General features: G+C 42.0%; 1 protein-coding gene across 3 annotated transcripts in view; it reads left to right on the top strand.

Annotated features, from left to right (window-relative positions):
* The window catches only part of PCDH11X (protocadherin 11 X-linked), an 896187-nt gene that overhangs the window by 453039 nt on the left and 416323 nt on the right, over positions 1-26825 (top strand). For all 3 annotated transcript variants that reach the window (XM_048514062.1, XM_048514060.1, XM_048514061.1), the window contains one exon: positions 23447-23518. In XM_048514062.1, the coding sequence (XP_048370019.1) occupies positions 23447-23518 (72 nt within the window). The remainder of the gene's footprint in view (positions 1-23446; positions 23519-26825) is intronic.

Here is a 26825-nt window from a genome sequence, read left to right as displayed (position 1 = left end):
AAGCCTGTCAATTTTACGTTCAGTTTATCCCATCCTCCACATACAACTTTGTACCTAGTTCTGTTTCAAGGGTGGAAAATGTTGCTTTCCAGATAGTTATTAAATATGGTTAGCCACACTGCTGCTCTCCTTGCAGATATTCGTTCCAGCATGAAAGCACCTAATATGTACCTTTGGCTTACAAGACTCGGCTCGATGTCCAAGGAAGCAGAAATGCTGACATGAAAACGCCTATCAGGGTTTCACACAGCCCCTCTATACACTGACTTTCTTTAGCTGCGACGCATTGGAAAATAGCAGTGTGATGATAACAGTGCAGCACACGGTACTTCTCTATAAAGAGCCGACATCGTATCACTTTTTCAAATTCTTTCAGAACACAGTCAACCTGATTCTTGGAGTGGGATCTATTCTGTGACTCTCCAACGTGGGTGGAATTCATGAATCAGTGCTAGGAAAACCGCAGATCTTTCCCAATGATGAAAAGGCTGAAATATTTGAGTGGGATTTTGCAGTTAATTTGGCATGACAGAGATTACAAAATTATGTGTGGAATGGAGAGACAGAGCTTGCATTTCCCCCCTTTCCCCAAGATACTAGAGCTCGGGACATGCAAGCTGATGAACATTTGCTTTAGGAAAGAATGAAAGTATTCCCATTCTTTCTTGAATGCACCCACCTATTATGTCGTTAAAGGTTGTATGTATGAATATGAATACAAGCACCCAATTAACTGGTGAAGCTTGCTGCAGGTTGATAACTTGCTGCAGGTTGATAACATGGTAAATTCATGGAGAACAGAGCTATCCATGGTTATTAGTTCCAACGGATAAGTGGAACCTCCATGTTCAGAGGCAGAAAACATAGGACAATACCAGGCTGAGAACTTGGGATTCCATGCGTTGTTTACAAGCTACTGGGAGGGGGGGTCTCACTGGCTTCTTCAAGGTGCCAATTTACTAGACAAACTGTGTTTACTGGATGGTTTGCCATTGCCTTCCCCAGTCATCTACATTTACCTCACCCCCGCTCGCAAGATGGATAATCATTTTATTAACCTTGGAAGGATGGAAGGCTGAGTCAACTTTCAGCCAGCTACCTGAAACTGACTTCCACTGGGATCACTCTTAAGTCATGAGCAGAACTTCGACTGCAGTATTGCCGCTTGCCACTTTGTACCATAGGGCTCCTTTTCTCCTTGTAGAGCTCCTATTTACTTAGAATATATATTAATATCGATGGATGGATGGATGGATGGATGGATGGATGGATGGATGGATGGATGGATGGATGGATGGATGGATGGATGGATGGATGGATGGATGGATGGATGGATGGATGGATGGATGGATGGATGGATGGATGGATTTGTTGTTTTCATATTAAACCACTGACTGAACAAAAAAAATCACAAAAAACCCCACCCTAGATTTATTTGACATCCCCATCTGGACCTGGCACACCTCTTCACTCCCCTCCCTTACATGCCACCCCTCCCTCTTCTCCCCCTTCCTCCACGTCCAGATGCCAGGCCCCCTCCCCTCCCTTCCCTCCCCTTCTCTTGCTTGCCACCCCTCCCTCCCCTCTCCCTCTGTTCTTTAGGTTGGGTGGGCCAGATCCAGATGCCGGGCCCCCTCCCCTCCCTTGCATGCCACCTCTTACTCCTTTCCCTTCCCTTGCATGAGACCCCTCCCTCCCCTCCCCCACCCACCAATAGGGTGGGTGGACCAGGTCCAGAAGGATGTCAAATAAATCTCAGTCAGAGGAATTGTTTTTAAAAAGGAATTACACTTTGTGTGCCACCAGATGCTAAGAATGAAAACACTTTTTTCATGTTTTCTTTTGTCAATACTAGATCAGTGACCCAGCTACCACAATGAAAATACAATAAAACTAAGAAAATATATTGTCAGTTTCTCTGCTAATGTCAGATTCCTTGCCAACAGAGCTGGGGATCAAAATGACCCCAACACTTTCAGGGATACCCTGCAACTTTTAAAAGTAATCTGCAAATGAAGGAGACACAATTAAACATCATTAATCCACATGGTGTTTAATTGTAGACGAATGAAAGCAACTTTATTATTTTTTTTCTCCAGTTTTCCAGATCAAATGGGTTTTACTTTCTAGGCAGGTCCTAATATGTAAAGATATCCAATTATACAAAAGGGTGAACGTGCCAAACATGCTCATCTTTTAGGATAATGTATGAACTGGAACATGTCCTGGCAGGAGGCATCCACTAAAATAAAGTATGACCCTTAATGGGGCTCTCTGGTTTGCAGTGGGATTTCCTGCATCTGTTTTATAAGCTGTCTGTTTCAGTCAGTAAAGAAGAGAGTGATGGCAAGTGGTGGTCAGTCGCTTGAGACCATGTAATAAAGTGTCGGCTGTTCAGCCTGCCCTTTCTGCAGCCATCTGATCCCTGTGCGCAGAGAACATCTAACAAACCATGTGCATTGCCACATAAATTTTTATGGCAGTAGATGCTGTCATGGCTTCCAGAGGCAGCCCAGAAAAATTGTCTGTCAGATTTAACTTGTAAACCTTTCTGCATTTATGAACCCTGGACAGTGTTCTTATGTATGCCAAACAACAGTTGTGTGCTGTAGTGGTTAAAAGTGATGAACTCTAATCTGGAAAACTGGGTTTGTTTCCTCACTTCTACACACGAAGCCTGCTGGGTATCCTTGGACAAGTCATAGTTCTCTCAGAACTCTCTGTCTTACGTACTTTGCAAGATGCCTGTTGTGGTGTGAGGAAGGAAGGTTTTTATAAGTGGCTTTGAGAATCGTTACACTTGAGAAAAGTGGGGTATAAATCCAAACTCCTCTTCTTTTAATGAAATTGAAGTTCCGCCCAAACACTTACTGATTGGTTCCCCGCCTTGGGACATGGACAATATATACCCCAAACCTTCCCTTCTCTCTGGACACAGTGTGTAACAGACTTCCCTTTGATGGCAGCCGCTGCCCCAAAGCAAGTCTTTTTTGCAGGTCTGCAAGCTCAGCTGGACAGAAGTCCCACCTGCTTTCCAAAAACACTGGGTGGGGGCCAAGAAAGGTGCTGGCAGTGGCTGTACCCCAGGGCACCCTGTGTGTGGGGGCATTCCTGCCACCATGGGCTCCAATGGTGCAGATTTCCCAATGAATATGGCTCCCTAGCATTCATGGAGCTTCCTGGCCTGAACAAAGGATCTGTAACATATACATTTAATATTTAATATTCACACCTATTCACTGAATATTCACTGTGAATGAAGCTACTGGCCACCTGTAGTGCAGTGAAGCAATAGCCCAAGGCTTACCTGGGAGGTGCCTTTGTGTCCACATAGCAGGGAGCAGGTGCAGAAAAACACCCTCACTCCCAGCCTTTTTTCACTTGCCACCTGTTCCTCCCACCCGTTTGCCACCCGTTCACTCGCGTATAAGTCGAGGGGGGCTTTTTTCAGCACAAAAAATGTGCTGAAAAAGAAGACTTATACGCGAGTATATAGGGTATTTAAGTAGTGGTGGGATTCAGCAGGTTCGCACCACTTCAGCAGAACAGGTTGTTAAAATGGTGCTTGTAAACAACCAGGTGTTAAATTATTTGAATCCCACCACAGTATTTAAGTGTTTCTTGTGGTGGGCTCTAAGCTGGTCTTCTATCCAGGTAGCAACTAGAGCTGGCTCTGTTTAGCTTCCCTGATCTGATGAGATCACGTTACCTGGGCCAATCAAGTCAGGGTAATATAATATTTCCACCTGTTAAATACAAAACTTTTTTTAAAAAAAATAATGTTAGCTACATAGTAACTTGTATAATATTGATGTCAATGCTTGGGGAAATAAAACTAGTCTCCCTTTCAGATAAATAGCTTGCATTAGTTCTTGCACTAAAGTCCTCAAGTTAGTTTGAAGCATATGAGGGGTCTGAGACTGCATTTAATAAGCTGGATTCAGGTACTTGCTCTTGTCATTGTGAGAATTCAGTTTACACATCTTCATTTTTGCACTCTTTTCTTGGGTTTTTGTACCCATCTGCATTTACTTTTTGCATATGGGAGGGGGAGGACATACAAGTGATATAACCATGTAGCATAAAAATGTTGAGCATGTATATAGTGATGTTAAAAAGATAAAATCAGTCACAGCCACAAAAGTGAAGCAAAGTCTACTGACAGTAGTTACAGCAGACAGAATAAAAATGAAATTAAAATAACCATATTGGCTGATCTCTGCACATAACATGAAAATAATAAATGTACTATGGAAGAAATGTCTAGATAGTTAAAAATGAGACTAATTAGAACAACACTATCATTACACTTACCCTTATTTAATTTTGAGTTGTAAAATACTATGATTTAGGGGGGGAAAAGATATGAGGACATATGACTGTGTAAGAAAAATATCAATGTGTTTATAAAATTTTGCCATATGGGTTTTGATTTTGTAGAGGGAAACAAGGGAATCAGGGTTTTAAACTGTGATGCACTGATTTTATAGTGTGTATTTTTAACCATTGGAAGCTGCCCTGAACTCTGCTTGACAGGGAAAGGTACAAGTTAAAAGCTGAATAGCATCAATAAAAATACACTTTGGATCTACCTAAATGAGTGATATCACTAAAAATATATAACAAATTAGAATCTGCATTTCCTCTACATAGGAACGAGTTGCTCTTTGCAGAGAAGGGACTCAATTACGCATGACACACATAGGCCCTTTCCGCACAGGCACTGAGCGGGGGTGCATCAGCATAAACAATGCCGATGCACCCCCCAGGGATCGTTTGCACAGATGGTCCCAGTAGGGGCGCAGGCGACAGCACAACCTTCGTGCAGGCTGCACCGTCCCCGAATGCCTTACCTTCGTCTCCTGGCTTCCAGCACATTGGAGAGGCCAGGGGACACATACCCCTAGCCTGCAACTCCAGAGCTGTCACTCAGGCCGGGGGGGGGTGTCCCCTGGCCTCTCCAACGTGCCAGAAGCCAGGAGACAAAGGTAAGGCATTCGGGGAAGGTGGGGGGATGACACCTTCCACCTTCTGCCATTCGCATGGCAGCGGTTGGAAGACGCCACTGTTGAAAAACCTTTCTCCTGGAGTGAAGTTCTTTTTTTTTTTTTCGCTTTGATAAATTTTATTGGGTTTCAAGTAGTTCATTTGTAGTCAACAATCTATATGGTTACATTAATAAAAGTACATAATAATCCAAGTGGTATTCATACAAGCTAGCGCGTAGTGAGACGGTGCCAAGGCGCAAATGCCACCCTAGGGATGGGGTGCGAAAACAGCCCGTGCGAAAACAACCATAGTTTAAGATTATGTATAATGTAGCATTTGTTTTACATGAATGGGACATGGACTAACCATGCCGAAGAATTAGGTTATAGAGACCTTTGTTAGTAGAATGGATCATTACCTCTTGAGGTTCTGTAGGGTTGATCTTAGTTGAGTGTTTTTGTTGTAACCTACATACATATATAGGTTGATAGTATTGTATTGCAGGTGGGGCTTATCAGTCCAGAAAATTCACATTTTCATGCCCTGCAGCAGCAGCAGTATTGGTGAATGCAAATCCTGTGTTTGGGTGGAGTCCAATGGACTGATAAGCCCCACCTGCAATACAATACTATCAACCACATCTTTGCATAACAAGTTCTACCCAAACACTTACTGATTGGTTCCCCACCCATGAACATAGACAATATATACCCCAAACATTTCCTTTTCTCTAAACACAGTGTGTAACAGACTTCCCTCTGTGATACACCTCTGAAGATGCCAGCCATAGAAGCAGGTGAAACATTAGGAACAAGATCCACCAGACCATGGCCACACAGCCCGGAAAACCCAATAGAACCAGTCTTCTTCTATTTTACCATGCTGAGAATGGTGGAAGTACATACTAATTAATCCAAAAGAAACCCGCTACTATCATGTTCTGCTGACCACAGAAACATCCCTATCAGTTCTCTCAGTCATAATATTACACATTTGCAACTAGAGGGCCAATACTTTGACCACATTACCTTCATTTGCAAAAGGTTAGTATATGCTAATAATTTTCCTGAGGTGATATATTACATTACATAATATATTGAAATAGTCAGGGGACATATCAAGATTTAGGAATGTGCAAACCTCAAAGAAACTTGTCGGGGATTATAATAATGGTAGCTTGAATCTCTCTGCAATTATTTTTAAAAGTTCATGGACATTCTTGCACAATTCCTTGGTCTTTTGAGAATCCTTACACCTAGATTTCCCACGTGTAATGTAAGAACAAGCCATCATTTCTGTTTCTGAATTTCATCTCCCCGCATCAGAACAGGGCGAGAATTAGAAATCATATGTGGTGGTAGAAAGAATAGATGTCATGGGAATTCAATGCCATTCAGACTAAGTGATAGACTGAGGCTCTCTAAGTTTTGATGAAAATCTAGGAAAGTTTTGATGGAAGAGCGGCAAACCATCTTAGAAAAGAGTTCTGTGTTGGTCAGTGCAAACCAATAACAAAGGCAGAATTGCCCAAAGCTACGGCTAGTTTATTCACTATGCTCAACTCTCTTTAGAGCATAGGTCTCCAGGTGAAAGACAGACCTTAGTATTCAAGAGATTTGCAATGTACACAAAAGGATGTAAGTTTTATTTAGGGTGCAGCATGTTTCTTTAATATTCCCCATTATTCAACTGTATATTGAAGATGTAATAAATTACATGGCCTTCCAAATTGCAAGTCTTGTAATCCAATGCAGTCTGTGATTTAGAATGAGCTGTAGGTGTTGCAAAGAGTATAATAGAACAATCCAGTAGAAGCACACCTTAGCATAGAAAGCATGAAGTAAAACTATTTTTAAAAGGCTGTGTAAAAATAGTCATTGTGGTTTCCATCTGCATACACAGGCAGAGTTTTGCATGTATGTAGGGTCTCACCCATGGTGCAATTTGTAGATAAAATAATATATCAAAATGTTACTAAATATTCAGAAAACATCAAATAGTACTTCATTGGGACAAGTCTCTTTCTTGAATCTGAGGACCATTTTGCTTTCTGTCCCTTGTTTCTGTAACACATTAGAGTTTACCTGTACTTTCTAAGATTGTGTTTAATGTGCATGTTCTTTCAATCTCTTGCAATTAATATGTATGCATCTACTTTCACCTCTTTGCTTCCATCCAACCCTTGCAGGCACACCATTTAATTTTGTTCACTACTAATTGGAAACCCCAGTGTGCTAAAGAATATCATTACTATTCCCATTTTTCTGTGGGAAGAACTCCCAGAGAGACCAGTCATGTTCCCCTGATCAGCCAGCAAACCCATGACTGAGTAGGGGACTGTGCTCAGTTCATCTAAATCTTAGTCCGCACACTGTCCTCTGCACTGCTTTCGTCTAGTAGAAATGATTTATGAGCATAGGCTATTGTATGACTGGTTTCTTCTAAGCATGACCATCTCTTGATTTCCTTGCATCATACGACTGCTCGTGGCCAGCGCAAACTGATTCAATTGAAAATAATTGTGTTTGAGATCATCTTTAGCCATAGGAAAGTATTCTTTGTGCATATATACACAAACATCATTGGCATTCTAGACATCAGAGGATGACACAACCGTGTGAAGTAATCTGCAGACTTTGCAAACAAAGTGTAATATTGGTTAGATTGTAGTTGTGTGGACAGGCATGATGGTGGTGGCATATTCAAATGCCAACTTTGACATTAAGTTCACTGAGTGATCTTAGTTCATTCTCTATCTCTCAACCTAATCTCTCAGGATTGTCGAGAGGATTCAGTGGGACAGATCATATACACTGTCCTGAGCTTCTTGAAGGGACACTGAGATAAAAATAATAGAATAACATCTTCCTTCCTACCTTCCCCCACTGTTTACATAATACTTAGGTACGATTAAGTCTCAACAGATATGGCGACCCCAGCAAGGGGCTTTCAAGGTATGTGAGAAACACAGGTAGTTGTCATTGCTTTCCTTTACAGGGTCTTCTTTGGTGGTCTCATATCCAACTACTGGCCCTTCTTAGCTTTCAAAATCTGATGAGATTAGACTGTGCCATGCCAACTTCCCTCCTCTTACTTGATCTTACTTGATCCCTCCTCTTTACTTGATCTTCCCTCAAAAGTGATGCCAGGTCATGAAAATATAAAGCTTGGGTCAAGGCAGTATGTGGTGGTATGCAAACCTTTACCTGGGGCCCACAGCAGCTCTTGGTAGACCTTCCTATTCCTGTTACCCTTGGCTATGCTGATTGCCTTCACTGCAACGAAACTTAATGGTCAGATCACAGTTATCCAAGTAGCATCAGTTTTCCTGAATGCTTGTAGACTGGAGAGTTGCTGATGATCTCACGGGATCCTTTTATGGTAGACAGTAGCAATGTATCAAACCCAATTAGAAGCAGCGGGAGCTCCAGTCTTCACTGCCAGACAGAGCTCCATCCTCCAATATATTTACAAAACACATCCCCCCCCCCCCAATCATGTTAATAGTTTTTGATATAAAGCTTTGGACGCATTGTCAAAAATGGGGATCTCGGCTAACCAAGTCTTTAAAAGGCAAATGGCTTCTGCTCTAAATTGGATTATTCATTTTGGGGTTTGCCCATCTGGTCTTGCTGTGGATTGCTGATACCACCCAAGGAGCAACTGGCTCTTGTTTACTTCACCAGCTCAGCTAATGATTGCCAACGGCATTGGAAGAATCAGCAAGGTGACTCTCATTAAGAAGACAAATCACTTTCCCTCCCCTATAATTTCCATTTGATTGTGTATTGGAGTGGATATAATGGAACAATAATTTCCAAACATATTAAGAGCAGATTGTACCTTTAGGCAAAACCCTGCAAGTGGTGGTGCTAGATGTTCATAATCCAGTGGGGGGAAATGGGAGGGGCTTTGCTATCCATTGGAAACAAGGTAATTTCTCTGACAGTTCTACCGTGAGCACCGTTTTAATGCTCTGTTAGGCTCTGCAGAGAATGCAGAAACAGAAGAGTGAGTTTGCCGAAGGAATTACAACCTATAGTAGTGGAACAAGGTGATGAAGGCATGGTTCATGCATGATGAAAAGAGGAGTGGAAGCGAGTAACGTAGTTGGAGTGGAGCGGGGGTGGGGAGGAGAATGATTCAGGGAAAGATTTCTTCAAGCTTTGGTTAGATTTATGTGGATGGGGCTGTGGAATGGTTAAAGGACCTCTGCTTTGTTCGCAGAAGGTCCCAAGTTCAGTCCCAGATGACTCCAGTTAAAAGGACAAAGCGGTAGGTGCTATGAAAGACTTCTGCTGGAAGTGCTGGAAATGGTCTAAGACAGCTTCACCTGTGTGTTCATTTGAGAAGGATGGTTGACAGATGCATACAGACAACTTGTATTGCAACCCTAAATGTTGTTACATTATTACTTCTAAACCCAACGACTCCAGAACTGCTTTTTGCGAGGTAAATGAGGAAACATGTATCTTTCTCATAGTTCCTTCCATAGTTCCTTCCTGTATTTTCTATAAAGGGCTGAGGAGATGGTATGGTGTGATGGATAGAGTGTTGAGAGGAAAGGAGACAGCCCACACTCAAAATCTCCATATTCAGCTGTGAAGATTACCTGCTTAAGACAGATGAATATATTTATTTGTTGGGAAACAATTACACACACACACACACACACTCAAATATACATCAAATTGCAGCTGACTTCTAGAGACCTCAGCAAGGGGTTTTCAAGGTAAGTGAGAATCAGAAGTGGTTTGCTATTGCCTTCCTCAACAGAGCCTTCCATATGTGTCCGTCCGTCTGTCCGTCCTATTCATTCAGTCTCATTCCGTCTCGTTCAATAATCATTCGTCAATCATTCATTCATCTCAACTGTCTGTCCGTCCGTCCATCCATCCACACAAACATACAAGTGCATAAGAGTCAGGGCACCCAGGCCCCTTCCGCACACGCAAAATAATGCGTTTTCAAACCACTTTCACAACTTTTTGCAAGTGGATTTTGCTATTCCGCACAGCTTCAAAGAGCACTGAAAGCAGTTTGAAAGTGCATTATTCTGCATGTGCGGAATGAGCCCCAGAGTTTAGTGAGTGTTCCTTTTTGTGCTACTTTTTAAAACATTAGTTGGGGTTTATGTGTGTGTTGGGTCAATCGTGATTTTTTGCTTTTTTCACTTGTACTTTCTTATCTTTCTAATCTGAAAGGGTTCAAAACAAATTTAAAATGCATACAATGCAACTGCAAAATGCAATTGCAAAATGGAATAACCACAAAAATATCAGCTCATAATAAAACATCAAATAAACACACAATCTGTGCTTATTTTCCAAACCAGGATTATGAACCATAGTTTTTAAGTTGGTTTGCCAACTGAGAGCTAGTGTGATATAGTGGTTAAGAGCAGGTGGACTCTAAACTGGAGAACTCCTCCACACGAGCAGTGAATTCTTACCTGGTAAACCAGAACTGTTTCCCCACTCCTACATTCTTGTGGGGGTACCTCGGCCTACTTGCAGTTCTCTTAGAACTCTCTCAGGCCCACATACCTCACAAGGTGTCTGTTGTTGGGAGAGGAAGGGAAGGGAGTTTCCAAGGATCTCTGCGTCTCTTTACAGGAGAGAAGGAGGGGATATAAATCCAAACTCTTCTTCTTGCAATCTTCAGTTGGTGGATAAGTACCAACTATGGTTTGATGGTTCAGTTATAACTCAGACTTGTGGCCTTTTCAAAAGAGCTAGGCTGATTTAATAACTAGTATTCATAAATTCCATCCATGCCACAGATCTATTTGGTTGCATCTGTTTCATTCAACATCTTGTGCACGACACAAATACCAATGTGTGTTAATCACCCTGCCTTGTTGAACTAGAGCACTATTTTTAAAAAGTCTGGTTGCCTCAGCTCAACACAATAGTATGTACAGGCACATCTAGATTTGTCCTCATTTCAGTTTTCTCATCACATCATAGGATCAGGTTCCGGAGTGATATCTCTGAGACTTTTTCATCTGTCATTCTGAATCACAGTAGAAAAGAATAAATGTGGCCTTCAAGATTAGTGTCTATTTTAATTTTTAATACCATGTACAATTTCTAACATTCCGCCCGAGACTCGAGAAAGAAAATCCTTTCTCTCAGCTTAAGATGGGCAGGATGCAATTAAGCTAAAAATTGTCCATGGAATATAATGTTTTCAGGGTAGCATTCAGCATCATTTTGCCCCACTGCCACTGAGTGATTTCGATCAGAACACAGGATGGGTTTCTGCTTCGGAGTTGCTGGTTTATGGACCCATTAAGGAGAAGAGTTTGCCGCCTGAATATTCCTCAACAGGGGGATTTGCTGGATCTCTGAATCTAAAGGCATTGTTCTTGTCAGGATGACCTCCTTGCACAAAATGATCATTTTATCCTTCTCAACATCATTATGTTTGCTGTGGAAAGGAAAAAAAAAAGGGGGGGAGAAAGAGAAAGGGGAAAAAGCCCCGCTGGGCCCCTTCATAATAACGTGTAATCTTCTTGCTCAGTTTAGCTGTGCTTTAAGAAGGCTCTGTGCATGGAAGCAGTTTTCCGAATGTCTGATTTATAATTTACTAGAATCAACCCGGCAAAAGAGCAAGAGGCTTTAGCGGAGGGATATAACTCTTAAAACTCTTAAATGAAGATTAGTTTAAAGTTTGACAATCCACCACAGAACCATCTGCCAAATCTCGTGGTGAGTTCTGTTAAACCTTTTGTGACGTTACAGGCATTCATCTCTTTCTCTCTGCTTCTCCCCCATCATTGCCGGTTACTCCTCCCCTGAACCACAGATTGGTGCCATATTTGAATACAGCTGCATAAACCTGCAATCCCCCTCGCCCAGAATTGCCAAAGGATTCAATTTTAAACCAGAGGCTCCATCATACTGCAGTCTTGCTAGTTGCCAAGTGATTTATCCCCTCCCCACCCCCCAAAGGAAGGTTCTCTTAGCTACAATTGACGGGAGCTTTTGAGGTTAAACTTGTAGATATAAAACTAGGTTAGGGTAAATGAGAAATTTTATTGCAGTTTTATGTTTTCTAGAAGAGAGATGTATAAGAAACATCAGGAGATTTGGTCAGATTTTGAACAACTATATGTCCTGAGTTAATCAGAGTATTTTGATGCTCGCTGCCCCTTTTCTTTTCTTTTTTATTGTGGAGTGAGATATTTGCAGGTCCAAGGAGGGTTAGGTGGAGAGACATGGGGGAAGAAGAACACACGCACAATTTTGTTTAGTAAAAATTTAGGCCATAGCTTGTTTATTAAATCCAGGGAAAAGGAACATGGTCACATGAGAATGGATCTTGCAGTCAGATGATCCACATATAGCCCAATGAATCATCCTTTCCAGCCTGCTTGCTAGAAGAAAACTCCTATTTATCTGTTACTCTGCCTAAATCCTGCTGAGTCTTTTCTAGAGCCCGTTTTGATACCTTTACCTTGGCTGTACTATCTGGAAGGTTTCATAGGAGCAGCAGTACTGTAGTGGTTAACAGCAGGTGTACTCTAATCTTGAGGAACCGGATTTGATTCCCTGCTCTGCCGCATAAGCTGTGGAGGCTTATCTGGGGAATTCAGATTAGCCTGTGCACTCCAACACACACCAACTGAGTGACCATGGTCTAGTCACAGTTCTTTGGAGCTCTCGCAGCCCCACCTACCTCACAGGGTGTTTGTTGAGGAGGGGGGGAAGGGAAAGGATATTGTCAGCCACTTTGAGTCTCCTTACAGGAGGGAAAGGGGGGGATATAAATCCAACTCTTCTTCTTCTTCATAAAGTACTAATTGAATTGTGTTGCTGCCTCTGCAATGGGATATTGAAACAAACATAGAAATATTGTTCTAAATTGTAAACTTTATAGTGAGGAGAGGAACCATCTAATTTTTCCAACCTCCTCTCTGTTAACTCAGTTTAAACAAATTCACACAACTGATACATATATTTTGTTTTGTTTTATCAAAGTTTTGCTCCGGAATAAGGACCCTAATATCTCCTACCCTATGGCAAAATTATGTTCATTTGCATAAAAAAACACAGTCTCATGCTAAACAAGTGGGCAAGTGTTTCATCATAAATGGACATGCAAATTATGTTGTGTACTGTTAATACAAGGTAAGAGCCAAGGATGAAGTTTATAGTAGTTAGTCATTGTCAGGAGTTAGTTGTTCTCTTTTAGACTAGAGAAAAAGTCCTACTGGGTTCTTGTGACTGAAAAATGCTGTACACATTACTGTATCTGCTGTGATGCTCCCATAAATAGTGCCATGTTTTCTTCTTCTTGTCAAGTGAGTTGTACAAGTCCTTGAGTCAACACGGCCATTTGGGCATAATATAGTGAGGAAGGTCCCTAAGGAATTTTGAGTGCATTATTAAAATCTATTTCTGTTTTGCTCATTGGAATTCCACATCTGTTTTGTCTGGATAAGAACCCCCAGCCTGGACATGAACCTCTGAAGTCACCTTGCACTTCCAGTTTTAGTCAGAATTCAAAGATGGGTGGCCTCTCCCATAAAATGTTACTAGCCTCATCATTTTTTTTAAAAAAAATATTCTCAAAATTCCTTGATTGTTTCATCCCAGCATGAAGCTGGGATGTCAAAATTTCATTTTAAAAACTCGGCAAAAAAGCAGTCCTGGTTGAGACTGGCTGATCAATTGTATCAAGTTTCTCACTGGTGAATTCTGTGCAGCATAAATGTAATGTCTTTAGGATGTTATAAAAAGTATTGGGAAAGAACTTTGCAATTTCATGGCATTCTTCCCCCAAACAACTTCAACCTGTTTGATTCCTCTCAACTAGTGATTTTTTCCCTCCAACCTGGGTTAAAGATGTTTCTTGCCTGCTGAGCGAACACAAGCAGGCAGGAAACGCTTTATTTCTCCCACCCAAAGCTCTTACTTTCATTTCTGCCACTCACACCTGCCATTTTGTGTGCTGTAGCAAATTCTCCATGAAGATTCCTCACAAAGGATTCCTATGCTGCAGTGCACAAAATGGCGAGCACAACCGTGAGACTGACATGAGGCCCATGCAGCAGACGGGGAAAAAAGGTTAGTTTTGGCAGGCCATGTTGTGTTCTCCCACAATGTGAAAACACAAAATGCCAAAAGGGATATTTTTATAACATCCCAGAGATGTTATATGTATGCTGTGTGGAATCCACCATTGTGTGGTCCTTTACCGCTGCATTGGAATGCATGTGGATATCAATAAACATCACACAAAAATAATAATGATAGGACTTTAAAAAAAATGGTAACGGAGAAGAATTGGGGGTTCCAGTGAGCTAAAGAATACTGAAAGCTGCAGAGAACTGTATGTTTCCTTTCTGAATTGCATTTTAGACATCTTCCTACTTAAACCGGGGTGTAAGTGGAGTGGGATTTAGCACAAAACAGCTTCCAAAGCAATATGAAAATGGAATCAGAGATATGCTCTCATCCTTGCTTTTTATAATTTAATTTGCCTTTGTGCAATGTTGTAGGGTTGTTGAGCAGAGAAATGAGAGCACAAAGGATGTTTTTGTGCAAACATGCAGTGTACAAGTACTTGGTTAAGCAAATTCCTTTAGTAGCCGCATCCCTGAGGCATGCAGTTTAAGTCTGCAAAGCTGTTCCACGTAAATAAATTGATTACCATTTCTTCTTCTTCTAACAATTTATTCTTGGTGAATAATACCCCCCAACAAAAGCAGTGACTGCGAGGAGGCAGGATTTTCAATGCATGTGTTTTTATGATATCTTTAATTTTCTGGTCAGGGGAGATCAAAATAAGCACATTTCCCAATGGAAGCAGGGGGTATAGAGACTCTCTGTCAGAATAGTTGCGGACAGTGTATGAGTCTGTAAATCTAGGCTGCCTTGGCTGAACAGTTTTGAGTCGTTTTCTACCTGTGGTGATAAGTTGTGTACCTCTTTACAGGCTAAATAAATGGTATTTGTGTTGTCATGAGAACAGTTAATTTCAGTGCAGATCCAGGTTCGTTCACAGAGCCATTATTGGGATCAAATACTTTATATTTTCTTTGATAATTTTTGTGAGGTAAGGGTCCCTATAGCTGCATTAAGGTCTCCTACTTATATTAAGGAAAAAGCAAAAACCTTGTTCCTGAGTTTATACACATGTATCACTACTTCACCCTCCTTCTTGAGCCAACAATAGTACTTCAAAACTAGTTCTTACTACCTATGATAATGAAGAAGAAGAAGAAGAAGAAGACGAGGAGGAGTTTGGATTTATATCCCCCCTTTCTCTCCTGCAGGAGATTCAAAGGGGCTTACAATCTCCTTGTCCTTCCCCCCTCACAACAAACACCCTGTGAGGTAGGTGGGGCTGAGAGAGCTCTGAAGAACTGTGACTAGCCCAAGGTCACCTAGCTGGTGTGTGTGGGAGTGTACATGCTAATCCGAATTCCCCAGATAAGCCTCCACAGCTCAAGCGGCCGAGCCGGGAATCAAACCCGGTTCCTCCAGATTAGATACACGAGCTCTTAACCTCCTACGCCACTGCTGCTCCTTCTGATGTACAGATGTGTGGGTTTCCCCGAATTAGTTTTTCTCCCACTAACCAGAATCCCAAGCCTGGGTGAAACCCTGACTAAAGAGCAGAAGAGGTATGTGTGGCATACAGCTGTAACAGTAGCAATAGAATATCAGGGTTCTTTTTTCATTTAGAAAAGAATTATGATCACCCACTCCCCATCTAATTCGGAAACGATTTGTTACGCATCAATTCACCGAGGAACTACTTATCAGAGTTCAGTATGAATCAGTCTTTTAAACAGATTTGTTTCCAAATGGCAAGGACATTTTAGAGGCAATTAATTTGTAGGGTTGCCATAAGCTGGAAGTGAGTCAATAGCACATAACACACAAAGGCCAGGTTGGTTCTGCTCTCAAAGCCAGCACCTGGAATGTGACAGCAGGTGTAACACCCTGCCTTCTTCCCTTAGCCTTGGTCGCCACCTTGGAATGCCACATAAAGACAGGAAATGCCCGTGTGGCATGGGCTCTGTGGAAACAGTATCTCATGTGTTGTTGAATTGTCCCTTTTATGAGATAGATAGGAAGAAGTTCATAACCCCCTTCCTGCATGGAAGTGAAGGAATTACGGATAACCAGAAGGTTATCTATCTTTTAAATAGCCACTGCTATGAGTTGTTGGAAGCAGTGGCCAAATTGTTAAATGGTGTTATTATAACTCATCTGACGTTGTAACTAAAGGCTATTGTTACGTTGTGATGTTGAACTATTTATATGCCATTAAAGGTATTTGAATTGAAAAAAAAATCAAATGTGACAGAGCCTAGAAGTGCCCTCATATCATGTGACATTACAAATACCTAGCCCTGCTCATGTCACAGTGACTGTACATCCTTCCTGACTGTACATGTACACATTTATTTGTAAGAGAAAGCCAATACACATCCACTTTACAAATGAAACTGGGGACCAGTACCTGGATGAATATGGAGACTAAATTGCATGCTCAACAGTAATACGTTGGATATGATTTGAGAACTGCTTGACACCCTTATTAAAAAAAACACGAGTACACTGGACAACAAGGTCCCCCAGTGTGCTGCCCATTAATGCCTTGGCACCAACCATTGTTCCTTGTAAGCCATGTGGCTGTACAGCTGCACAGCCACCATATTGGCACCATGCAGATAAGGGACCACGCTGCAGGGGGAGCTCTCCCAGGTGGCTCCATTCCACTCAGTGTCTGCAACATTCTGCAGCACTTGGGAACAATTAGAGGGACTATTGGCACCAACCAAGCTTTTCAGGAAGTGGATGGGGCCATTGGGAAAAGGGCATGTTAATCAGAGGTGGGATCCAACCAGTTCTCACCACTTCTCTAAAACTGGTTACTAATTTTTTTCTGAGTGCCGAGAAGGGGTTACTAAAGCAACCTCCCTGCCCAATAGGGACTGGAGGTGCGTGTGTGCAGCGGCACCACTGTTTGAATCCCACCACCATCGGAACCTGTTATTAAAATTTTTGGATCCCACCACTGATGTTAATGGCTATCTTTCTTCAAAGGAAAAAGTTTTCCACTGGAAGATCAGAAGAACCGGTAAGGGCCTGGACTTTTCTTAGCCCATGCAGTTCCATTCCACATTTGGTCTTTCTGTCTTCCCAGAAAGTGAGAAGAGGAAGCCATTCAATTTGACCTGCCACAGAAGCCATTTGGGGTTTGGCTGTGCCTTTTGTGGAAGCCATTTTTAGGGTGGCACTCACCACCCTTTCTGAAAATTCCAAATGTGCCCATGGGCTCAAAAATGTTGGGGACCCCTGCTGCACACAGTTTGCGCATTAATGTATTGTAACTTAAGAACAAGGCTACTTCTCAACAGATTTACTAACCAGAGTGATTTACTAACCAGACTGATCTCATTTCAGATTTTTTAAAGGCATTTACCCAAATCCATTGGATATCTTTAAGCTCACTCAAGGTCTGTCCCTTTCTAATTGATAAAATTAACATTAATTCTATTCTTTTTAAAAAATCTGTTGGCTGCATGACTATTGAAAAAGGGGAGGATGTGACTATCTTGCCTAAAATGGTTGGGTGAAAAGACCTTTGCTTCTGTAAGCTGCAGGAGCTGTCTTGCACTCAGTTTTCTTTCTGAAGTCACTGATGCTGAATCTGCTCCCTGGCTATGCTTGTAGGTTATTCAGAAGGACTGCAGTTTTTAAAAGTTACTTGAGGTTTAGCAAAGCATGCCATTATGTGAGCCTGATTTCTGCTAACAACCATGCCTGGCTGCCAGGGAAATTTTTATTGGTTCTCAGATAGGGGCTCTGGGAGCCGTAACTGTGGCACTGAAGCCATAATGTAACATTCAGACTGAAATCAATCATAACATCTTCATCTCATTATGGATTTAATTTTCTTCTGTGTATTAAGTTTAAATGTCAGATGGATGAGAGTAATAGGAACATAAACAAAGGATTCGAGAAGGGTGTTCCCAGAGCTTCGTGCTTTCGGGAACAGAATGTTTAGTGGGTGAGTGTGTTTGTGTGTCTGAGATGGAAGTATTCATTTAGAGAAAAGTGTGCTCACTTTAAAATAAAGAAACAGAGTAAAGGATAAATGGCAAAGAGACACTTAGGTACCTCATTCTCATTGACTTTCAATGGAATATGGATGCCCAAGTGCCATTTATGCTGCTGGAAAGCTACCTCTGAGACACTTTTAACAGTGATAATATTTTCCTTTTTGTACTAAAATAAAAAAGTCATGCCATTATGTAGGGAAATTTGACACAGTGTTATAGGATCACACCCATGAAGTAGTTTTTCCCATGCAATCTTGTTTAGAAAGGTGTTATATTACTGTATAGCAACATGCCACAGGAGTCTCTCTGTGTGTATGTGTGCTTGTGTGTGTGTGTGTGTGGGGGGGTCAGGTGTACCATCTCATCTGGTTTCATCTAAGTGCCAGAATCATTCCCCCCCTCAGGAGAATGAGAGCAGATCTTTTGTTATTTGGTGCTCACATTTTTTTAAAAAAAATCCTGTGGTAAAACTGTCTTTTGAGCGTAGCGTTTCAAGTGTTCATGGTGGAGGGCTGGATATTTTTTTTAAAAGGGAGGAACTGTGATTTAGTGGCAGAGAACTTGTTTTGCTTAAAGAAAATCCTAGATTCCAACTCAATATGGGGAAATCCTAGAGATTTAGGAGTAGAGCCTTTGTAGGGTGGAACGTGTGTGGGGACTCAGCAGGGTATAATTCTGTAGATTCTATCTTCCATTTTCTACAGGGAAATTGACGTCTTACATATTCAGGCCTTACCTGGAAGTTGACAATCCTAATTCCATCTCTGGTGGCACCAGTCAAAGCATGTCTACTAGCACAGTGGTGGCGAACCTATGGCACGGGTGCCAGAGGTGGCACTCAGAGCCCTCTCTGTGGGCACGCACAAACAGAGTGCCTCCCCACACACACATCTAGGCTGGCCAGGGCCGCAGGACTCGATTATTAGCATTAAACCTAAGACCTAGTTTTGGGGAAGCAGTGTAATTAAACTTGTTAACTGTTGTTAAACCCCACTGATTTTCATGGGAAGAACTAAAGCGCAATCCTTTACCTCGGAGTAAGCTTGGTTGCTGGCAATGGGGCTTGCTTCTGAGGAAACCCTCCTAGGGTTGTGATTCATCCATTGGAAGAGTTGCATGGTGTGCTTCAAAGCAAAGCCACTGACTACCACCAAGCTTACTCCCGAGTAACGCACGCCTCAGAGCCAACTGTTTTTTCTAAACTAAAACCTCAGTATTCCGGTTAAATTGCCGTGTTGGCACTTTACGATAAATAAGTGGGTTTGGGGTTGCAATTTGGGCACTTGGTCTCGAAAAGGTTCGCCATCACTGTACTAGCAGATGCCGGGCAAGACCCCCATGAGTTCCTACCAGTCAGAACTGACAATACTGACCTAGTGGAACCTCCCTCTCTCTCCCCCCCCCATCTCTCTCCCCCCTCTCTCCCCCCCCCTCTCATATATATGTCTTGGAAAAGGCTAGGGTATGGTCTGATTCTCACACTTCTGGGTCCAGAAAGTATATTATAAAATGGGATGCAGATGCATGAAGTCCTATAGTCCTCTAACTGTTACCTTCCAATGCTCACATGTTCTAAGAGAGATAGATTTCTGAGGAAAAGAGGAGATGAGAGCTTTCTAGAAAGACAGTTCTGAGGGAAATGGGAGAAGAAAGCCATTTGAGAAGAAGGTGTCTTCAGCAGCACTTCAGAGACTGCCAGTCAGTCTGTAGGAAGACTGAAAGAGACTTTCAGAAGAAAGTAAAGAACAGAAGAAAGCATAAGACTGTGTCGATGCAATCTTAATCAGATTATATCCTTCTAAACCCATTGGTGTCAAGGGTATAACTCTGTTTAGGATTCCATGGTTTGCTTAATTTATGGTGCTTAAGTTAGAGCCTTTACCCAGGTGTGTCCTCTTTTCATTCCCTCCCCCTTTTGTTCTTAAATAAACTCTCCATATATTTCAGGTCTATTTATGAAGGTTAAAAGAGTGTTAGAGGGTCTATGGAGTTATTTGGAAACTGTATTTTCCTTTCATAAGCCTGCTGGTGATCCCATCCCACCCCCACCCCCCTTCTCGGTCAAGAACAGTGGAAGTCATTGGCCTGGAAGCTCCCTATTTTATTCTTTTCAATCCTGGCTCTTTTCTGATCTGAAGTTGGTGAGAGAAACTGGGGTTACACTAGCAAAGGACAGAACTGCATCCCTGCATTGAGGGACCTGCACTGAAGAATGTAAAAGAACAAAATGCCCGGCACCTCTCAGCGGCACTGCCATTAATGAAGTGTGCATTTCTTTACAATGTTCCAAGACAGTCCCTCTGGGAGACTTTTATCAATTATTATTGGTGTATCAGTCACTACATGAGGATAGATATATTTATTTACCCATTTATCTCCGGGCTTTATCTAATGCTTCCAGCTAACATATACATGGCTCTTTAGCTTTATTGAAAAATCCTAGTCGATGCCCTTCAGGAAGTCAGAGGATGCATTTGCTGTTTACCAAATCTATTATCCCACTGCACTGAGCCATTTAAAAATAGGCAGAGGACGCTGCTCTGTGGTGGAAGAAAAAAGCAATGTTTGCCATTTATCTTGAACAGGTTTCTACATGGGTGGGTGCAATATACTCACACACGAATGTGGTAAAGATACCCTGGAGGCTCCAGTGGCACCTCCGTCCCTGTGCTCATAAAAACCTGAGCATTTATGGGCAGAGTAGAGCAATCATTATGCACATTAGCAGATTTTGCAAGGTGGCTGGGAAATGAGATGTAATTTGAGCAGGGTGGGCAAACCCAGCCTGCGTAAGCAAAATCCATTTATTTCAAGGCCATTTTAATGCATCCCATGACAATATTTATTTATTTTTATTTGGTGGGGGATAGAGGAGAGATCAGTCAGAGTTTAAGATGCCTTCCAGTTGAAAGGCCAAGTCAGCTCTCTGCTTTCACACCTTCTTCAAAATATTGGGAGTGGGTTGCTTTTAGGAGGAAGGAGAAATAGGTGGGTACTTCTCAGTGCAGTCAGCATGCAATTAAGACGAAGCAAAGGCTCCAAAAATTGCTGGCCAAATGTAGAGTTGCCTACATGACAGTAGCTGTGAGCTTCCTAGTTCATTCCACCCTTTAGTATGCTAAATATAAATAAACAAACATAAACGTTTGGGGGAAAAAACTGAAAATGTTTTTAAAATCTTCAGACCCATGTATCACACTTTCATCCTACTTTGTCTTCCAAAAGCATTTAAAAATGCAGTTTTTCATCTGTGCTATGAAGTGGTGTTATGCCTTCTACCTACTTTGGTGTCTTCTGCCTACTGTTGCCAACTCTGGCTGGGGAAAAAAAATAGTGATTTGGTGGGTAGTATGTGGCAAATGGGGAGCTTAGGGTAGAGAGGGAGCTCAACAGGGATGTGGTGACCTGGAGTACTTCAAAACTGCCATTTCCTCCCAGTGAACTTTAGGCACCACCTGGAGATTGGAAACTCTATATCGACCACATTGTGTTGGTATTTAGACCAGACCTAAGCTGGTCTGGTTCTGGTCAGTGCTTGAATTGAAGGCCTCCTGGCAACCTTAACATACACCACCATGGCTGTAAAGATGGAAGAGAAGTGGGATTAATACTTGTTGAGAAAATATGGAATCGATCCACTGAAGTTTCTTGAAGTTTCTTGTACATCAGTCAATAATTGAAACTCTGGAAGGGTTCAGTAGCTTTTATTGAACTGTGTCAGTTACCTTTGCTGCAGAAAGCCAGAGCTAATGAGCCTAGTTTCTTCAGTCACATTTATTTCCAACATTTTCTGCTTACTCTACCCCCCACTCATCTTCCCATCGTTTGACAGAACAACAGAGTAAGGAAGGGAGATTAGCTTTGTTATGGGACTCGAGTATCTCAAGGACATGTAATAGACTTTGCTCCAGGGCCTGTATGGGGCTGGGGCGAGGAAACCTGATTCACTTTGTTACTAAGTGCAGTAACAGGACATTTACACTATGTTACTAAGTGCAGTGATTAGGATAGAAAAGGTCCACTAACATAGACAGATAACAGCAAGTCCGATGCCAGGTAAGGCAGGAGCCATGCCTGATACTATCACCTCTTCCACATGTTTAAATAGTACCTGTAGACTGTGGTGGGATTCAAATAATTTAACAACCAGTTCCGGTGGTGGGATTTAAATAATGTAACAACTGTTTGTTTACAAGCACCATTTTAACAACCAGTTTTGCCAAAGTGGTGCAACCCTTCTGAATCCTACCACTGCCTGTAGATATCTCTATAAATAACCTATAAGGTCCAGATTTGTTCCCTGAGTGGAAAACTCTTACACTCTTCCCTTGGCCTGTCCTATAAAAAGAAGCACGTTCACTCGAGGTCTCTGTTAAACCAGTTCCTTCAGAAAATCTTGGTGTACTGTGATTTTCTCTGCAAATGCTGTGTAAATAGGATTTCCAGCTTCAGATTGGGAAATCTATTGAGATTTTGAAGGTGAAGCCTGAGAAGAGAGTGGCTTGTGGAGAGGAGGGACTTCAGTGGAGTATAATGACAAAGAGTCTACCTTCCAAAGCAGCCATTTTTCTCCAGGGGAGACAATCTGGATTTAGCAGGCTATTTACAGTTGTCGATCAAATTAGTCCAACTAGGAATGTTATTGAATCCCAGGCTCATTCCGCACATGCAGAATAATGCACTTTCAAACTGCTTTCAGTGCTCTTTGAAGCTGTGCGGAATAGCAAAATCCACTTGCAAACAGTTGTGAAAGTGGTTTGAAAACGCATTATTTTGCATGTGTGGAAGGGGCCTCAGAGCCCCACTGATCCAGCTCAGATGTTTATTTCTATTTTCCCTGCTCCTCAGAGCCCCACTGATCCAGCTCAGATGTTTATTTCTATTTTCCCTGCTCCTTTGTACAAATCAAACTCATGGGGCATCATTCCATTCCCCTTGCCAGTTTGTTTGCTAAAATTGTCCCTGTTAAATGTACACAATTATTAAAATTATTTTTGTTACTGGAGTGATTGCAATAAAAGTCCGAGATCAGGCCATGGCTGTTCTCTGTAATGCAATGCGAAAAGTTGCAACCATTCCTGAGGCTTTGCTTTTACACAAATTAGACATACCAACACTGAACATTAGCACAAAACTCACAATGACAGCATACACAATCACAGTAAAACAGAGGATATAACTGTGCACCTGTAAACGAGTGTACTACATCTGTCTCCAGATTAGAACAAATAGGGATTTGCTAGTCTCTGTTAATTTTATTTATTTATTTTACTATAAAATGCACTCATTTATGCTTTTAGAAGCTTATGCCAACAGATGTGCTGGCTATACAAGTAACTAATGGTTAGCATTTCTCTTCCTTTTCCAAAGCATTCAAAAGAAGTGGGAAGACCACAGTCTCCGCTGAAAGAAACAAGTATAGAATCATGGACTCAGCCACAGGTAGGAAGCATTTTTAATCACCCTATTCTTTTTGCATATATTCTCCTGTAGAATAGTGTATGTATCAAATGTTTTGGTTGGCAGTTATTATTTAACATTTTGTTCAGTAGTGTGGTTAAATGAAACTCTTTAAGAATGCCTCCTTTCGGTATAGAATCATGGACTTAGCCACAGGTAGGAAGCAATTTCAATCACCCTATTTTTTTTTCATATATTCTCCTGTAGAATAGTGTATGCATCAAATGTTTTGGTGGACGGTTATTGTTTAACACTTTGTTCAGGAGTGTGGTTAAATGAAACTCTTCAAGAATGCCCCCTTTCAAGAATGCCCCTTCTTAGACTGGTCAAAGCTAATTGTATCCCTCCACCCCAGAAGAAGTGGTGATGTTGATAGAAGGATGGAGTGGCTAGGGTTTGCCTTCCCCCTGCTGAACTGATCACACACACATACACACACAATGTGTGATATTTCCAGGATTTTTAAAAAAATAATCAACTGGAGGGAGAGCTGATCAATGTGAATTTTATGACTGGGCACCCTAAACCAAGGCAACTATGTATTTTCCCAAGTCAGGGATAGTCAGAGAAATAGGAACTTGGTTCCCGCTGGAAAACTAACTCATTTAGTGTGCCTGCCAAAGGAATATAGGACCTCCATTGATTTAAAAAAAAAAAAAACCCATGTTGAATAGAGACTGTGATGCATGGTTGACATCACCCCCCCCCTCAAAAAAAAAAAAAACCCTCCACACAGACATGCACATCTTGGATGCATAATAATCCTGATAAATGGATCAGCTCAAGTCTATTTACTGGTATATCTCTACAATTTTGTCTAAATACCCAGAAAGAACAAACCACTTTTATTTCTCTTTGTTTCTTGCCAATAGCCCCAGTGAAACTACCTTTAAGGTAGCAAGATTCTGTACCATAGCAGAAAATTGTTGTTCAGTTTTAATAACCCAGTATTTCATTTTATATTTTAAACATTGTATATGATCTACATGGAGTATTGCTTAATACGATCATTGCATCCCACATATCGTCGCTGTGTTTGTTCTCTGATCTTGGATGGTAATAAAGATTGAGTTTGACTATGTGCTGTTTCATTTGATACCAAGAAACATGACTCTGGACTGTGTCTGTTCCTGATCTCCATGTGTTCAAATGTACTCTTTCCCTGGTGTTTGCACTCAGTCTGAGATTATATAATGGTGGACCACAGTGCAGGGACCCTAACATAGGGACATTCAAGTGCACATACATGGTTTTTAGTGCAAAATTTCAGTGCGAGTGGAACACTACCCTTTAACCACAGGTTTTGTGAAAGCGGTATACTTGAATGGGTAGCAGCTGAAGATGGATGGAAAGGATGCAGCCCCGGTCATATCCCTCCACATATTTCATTTCTACCAAACTGATTAAATAAATTGGGTTTCAGATGGTTGTCACAAAAAATGAGCCCTATTTTATTTTTACCCCCATGGCTGCCTATTATCACCAGTGGGTGGGAAGGTGGATGGAGAGCGACAGCCGCATGGGTAGTGGTCATGTGAATTGGCCCTTAATCTGTACTGAAGGCAAATTGCAATGGCAGAAAAGTCTGTAACAAGCTGGTGACAAACGAAAATGTACAAATTAAGTCAGTGTCTGTGGAATTATGAGCAGCTCATTAACTCTGGAGATGGAATTCTATTTAAGTCTGCCGAATGACAGCTTAAAGGGTGAAGGCTGATGAGCTGAACATTTCAGAATCTTAAGGTCCACTAGTTTTGACCCATCAGAAAAGAAATTATGTTCTTTCAATTCAAGGGATGGAGAAACTGATAAATGAGGACATTGATGCACAACATTTAACTTGAAGATCATATAATACTTTATAAGAGAATGATTTTTGATTGGCTACAGTGCTCAGTATTCTGACATAAAGCTTAGGATTTTTAAAAAATTCTTTTGTACCTTAAATACGAGAAGAAAACCTGACAAAATACTTGATTTGAACAATAACGCCTTACTGTTTTGGCAGGTCTGGTGGACTTTTTTTTCCGTATGGTGACTAGATTTGAACCTGGTAATTTGCACAGCTGGTTCTTTTTCTGTCCTACTCTTTTTTGTGGTTTAACACTTAACTTAAGATAGTTAAGACCATCTTCTATACGTCACACTAGTACTGAGAATTTTCCTTTTAATACAAATGCTGTAAATGACCACTTTCTCTAATTATCGGCTCTGCATTTTAAAGATGGTGACACTTTTGGCAGTTTCAGGACTTCTAGGCCACAGATGGGCACATCCCTGAACAGAAGGTCTCTGTTGTCTGAGAGCTAGATTTGCCAATCCTCATCTGGCAATCCCCAGGGGACTGGCGGTGGGGTTGGAAGTGGTTGGAGACTTACTCAAACAGCATCCTATAATGCAGCAACATCATTTCTTGCTGCATAACCAGTAGTGATGTCACAATATGGAACACTCTAGTGTTTCTCTGAAACTCTGTGATTTTACAGTTCAGTGATGTGGTGGTGTCACATTGCTGGATGCCACCTCCATTTTCTTCCCATGGCCCACTGAGTCCCAGCAGGAAATGGGGTTTTTGAAGGCAGGTAAATGACACCCCTTCAGAGAGTAGGTCTGAGGCATTATGGGCCAAGCAGACAGGGAGAATCCCTTCAGCTGCTCACAAAGGTTTGTGCACAAGCAGAGGATGAAGCTGACCAGAGAGCAAAATGGTTGTGTGGGGAAAATAAGATGCCTCCTGAGCAGAGGTGTACTGGGAGAAAATGGCACCTGGGGAAACACCTGCCCGGGATGCCCCTGGGGATGCCCGGGTACCCCCCAGGATGCCCCCCCACTTACCTCAGTCAGCTGAGGAGGGTGGCAGTGATCTTGGGCAACCTGGCGGGGCCTAGTCAAGGGGCGCCTGGTGGGCCTGCAGCAGGCTCCTGGCCCGGCTTCCCTTTAGCTGGCAGAGGAGGGTGATGGACAGCAGAGGTCATGGACAGCAGAGGGACGAGTGCCAGGCAGGAGGCACTTCTCCATGGGAGGGGTGTGGGTGATTTTGTGCCGCTGGTTTCAATTGATCCCCCATGGCTCTCTGGCAGATACGCCCCTGCTCCTGAGCTCTGCATTCCACACAGTCAGGCAGAAGATGTCTTGCAAGTGGCTTAGAGGGAAAAGGTGCACTTTGAAGCATTCTCTAAAAAAAGATGCCTTGAGCTGAAGTAAGGCATTCTGAGGACATGTTGGGAAGGAAGCTGCATGGAGTGCCTTCCCAGGGTCCCTTTTTAGTGTCCCCAGGACATCTTATTTA

Source organism: Sphaerodactylus townsendi, linkage group LG13 (assembly GCF_021028975.2).
Source record: "Sphaerodactylus townsendi isolate TG3544 linkage group LG13, MPM_Stown_v2.3, whole genome shotgun sequence".
Classification (NCBI taxonomy): domain Eukaryota; kingdom Metazoa; phylum Chordata; class Lepidosauria; order Squamata; family Sphaerodactylidae; genus Sphaerodactylus; species Sphaerodactylus townsendi.
Note: the sequence above shows the minus strand (reverse complement) of the source record. Positions and strands in the feature narration are given on the sequence as shown.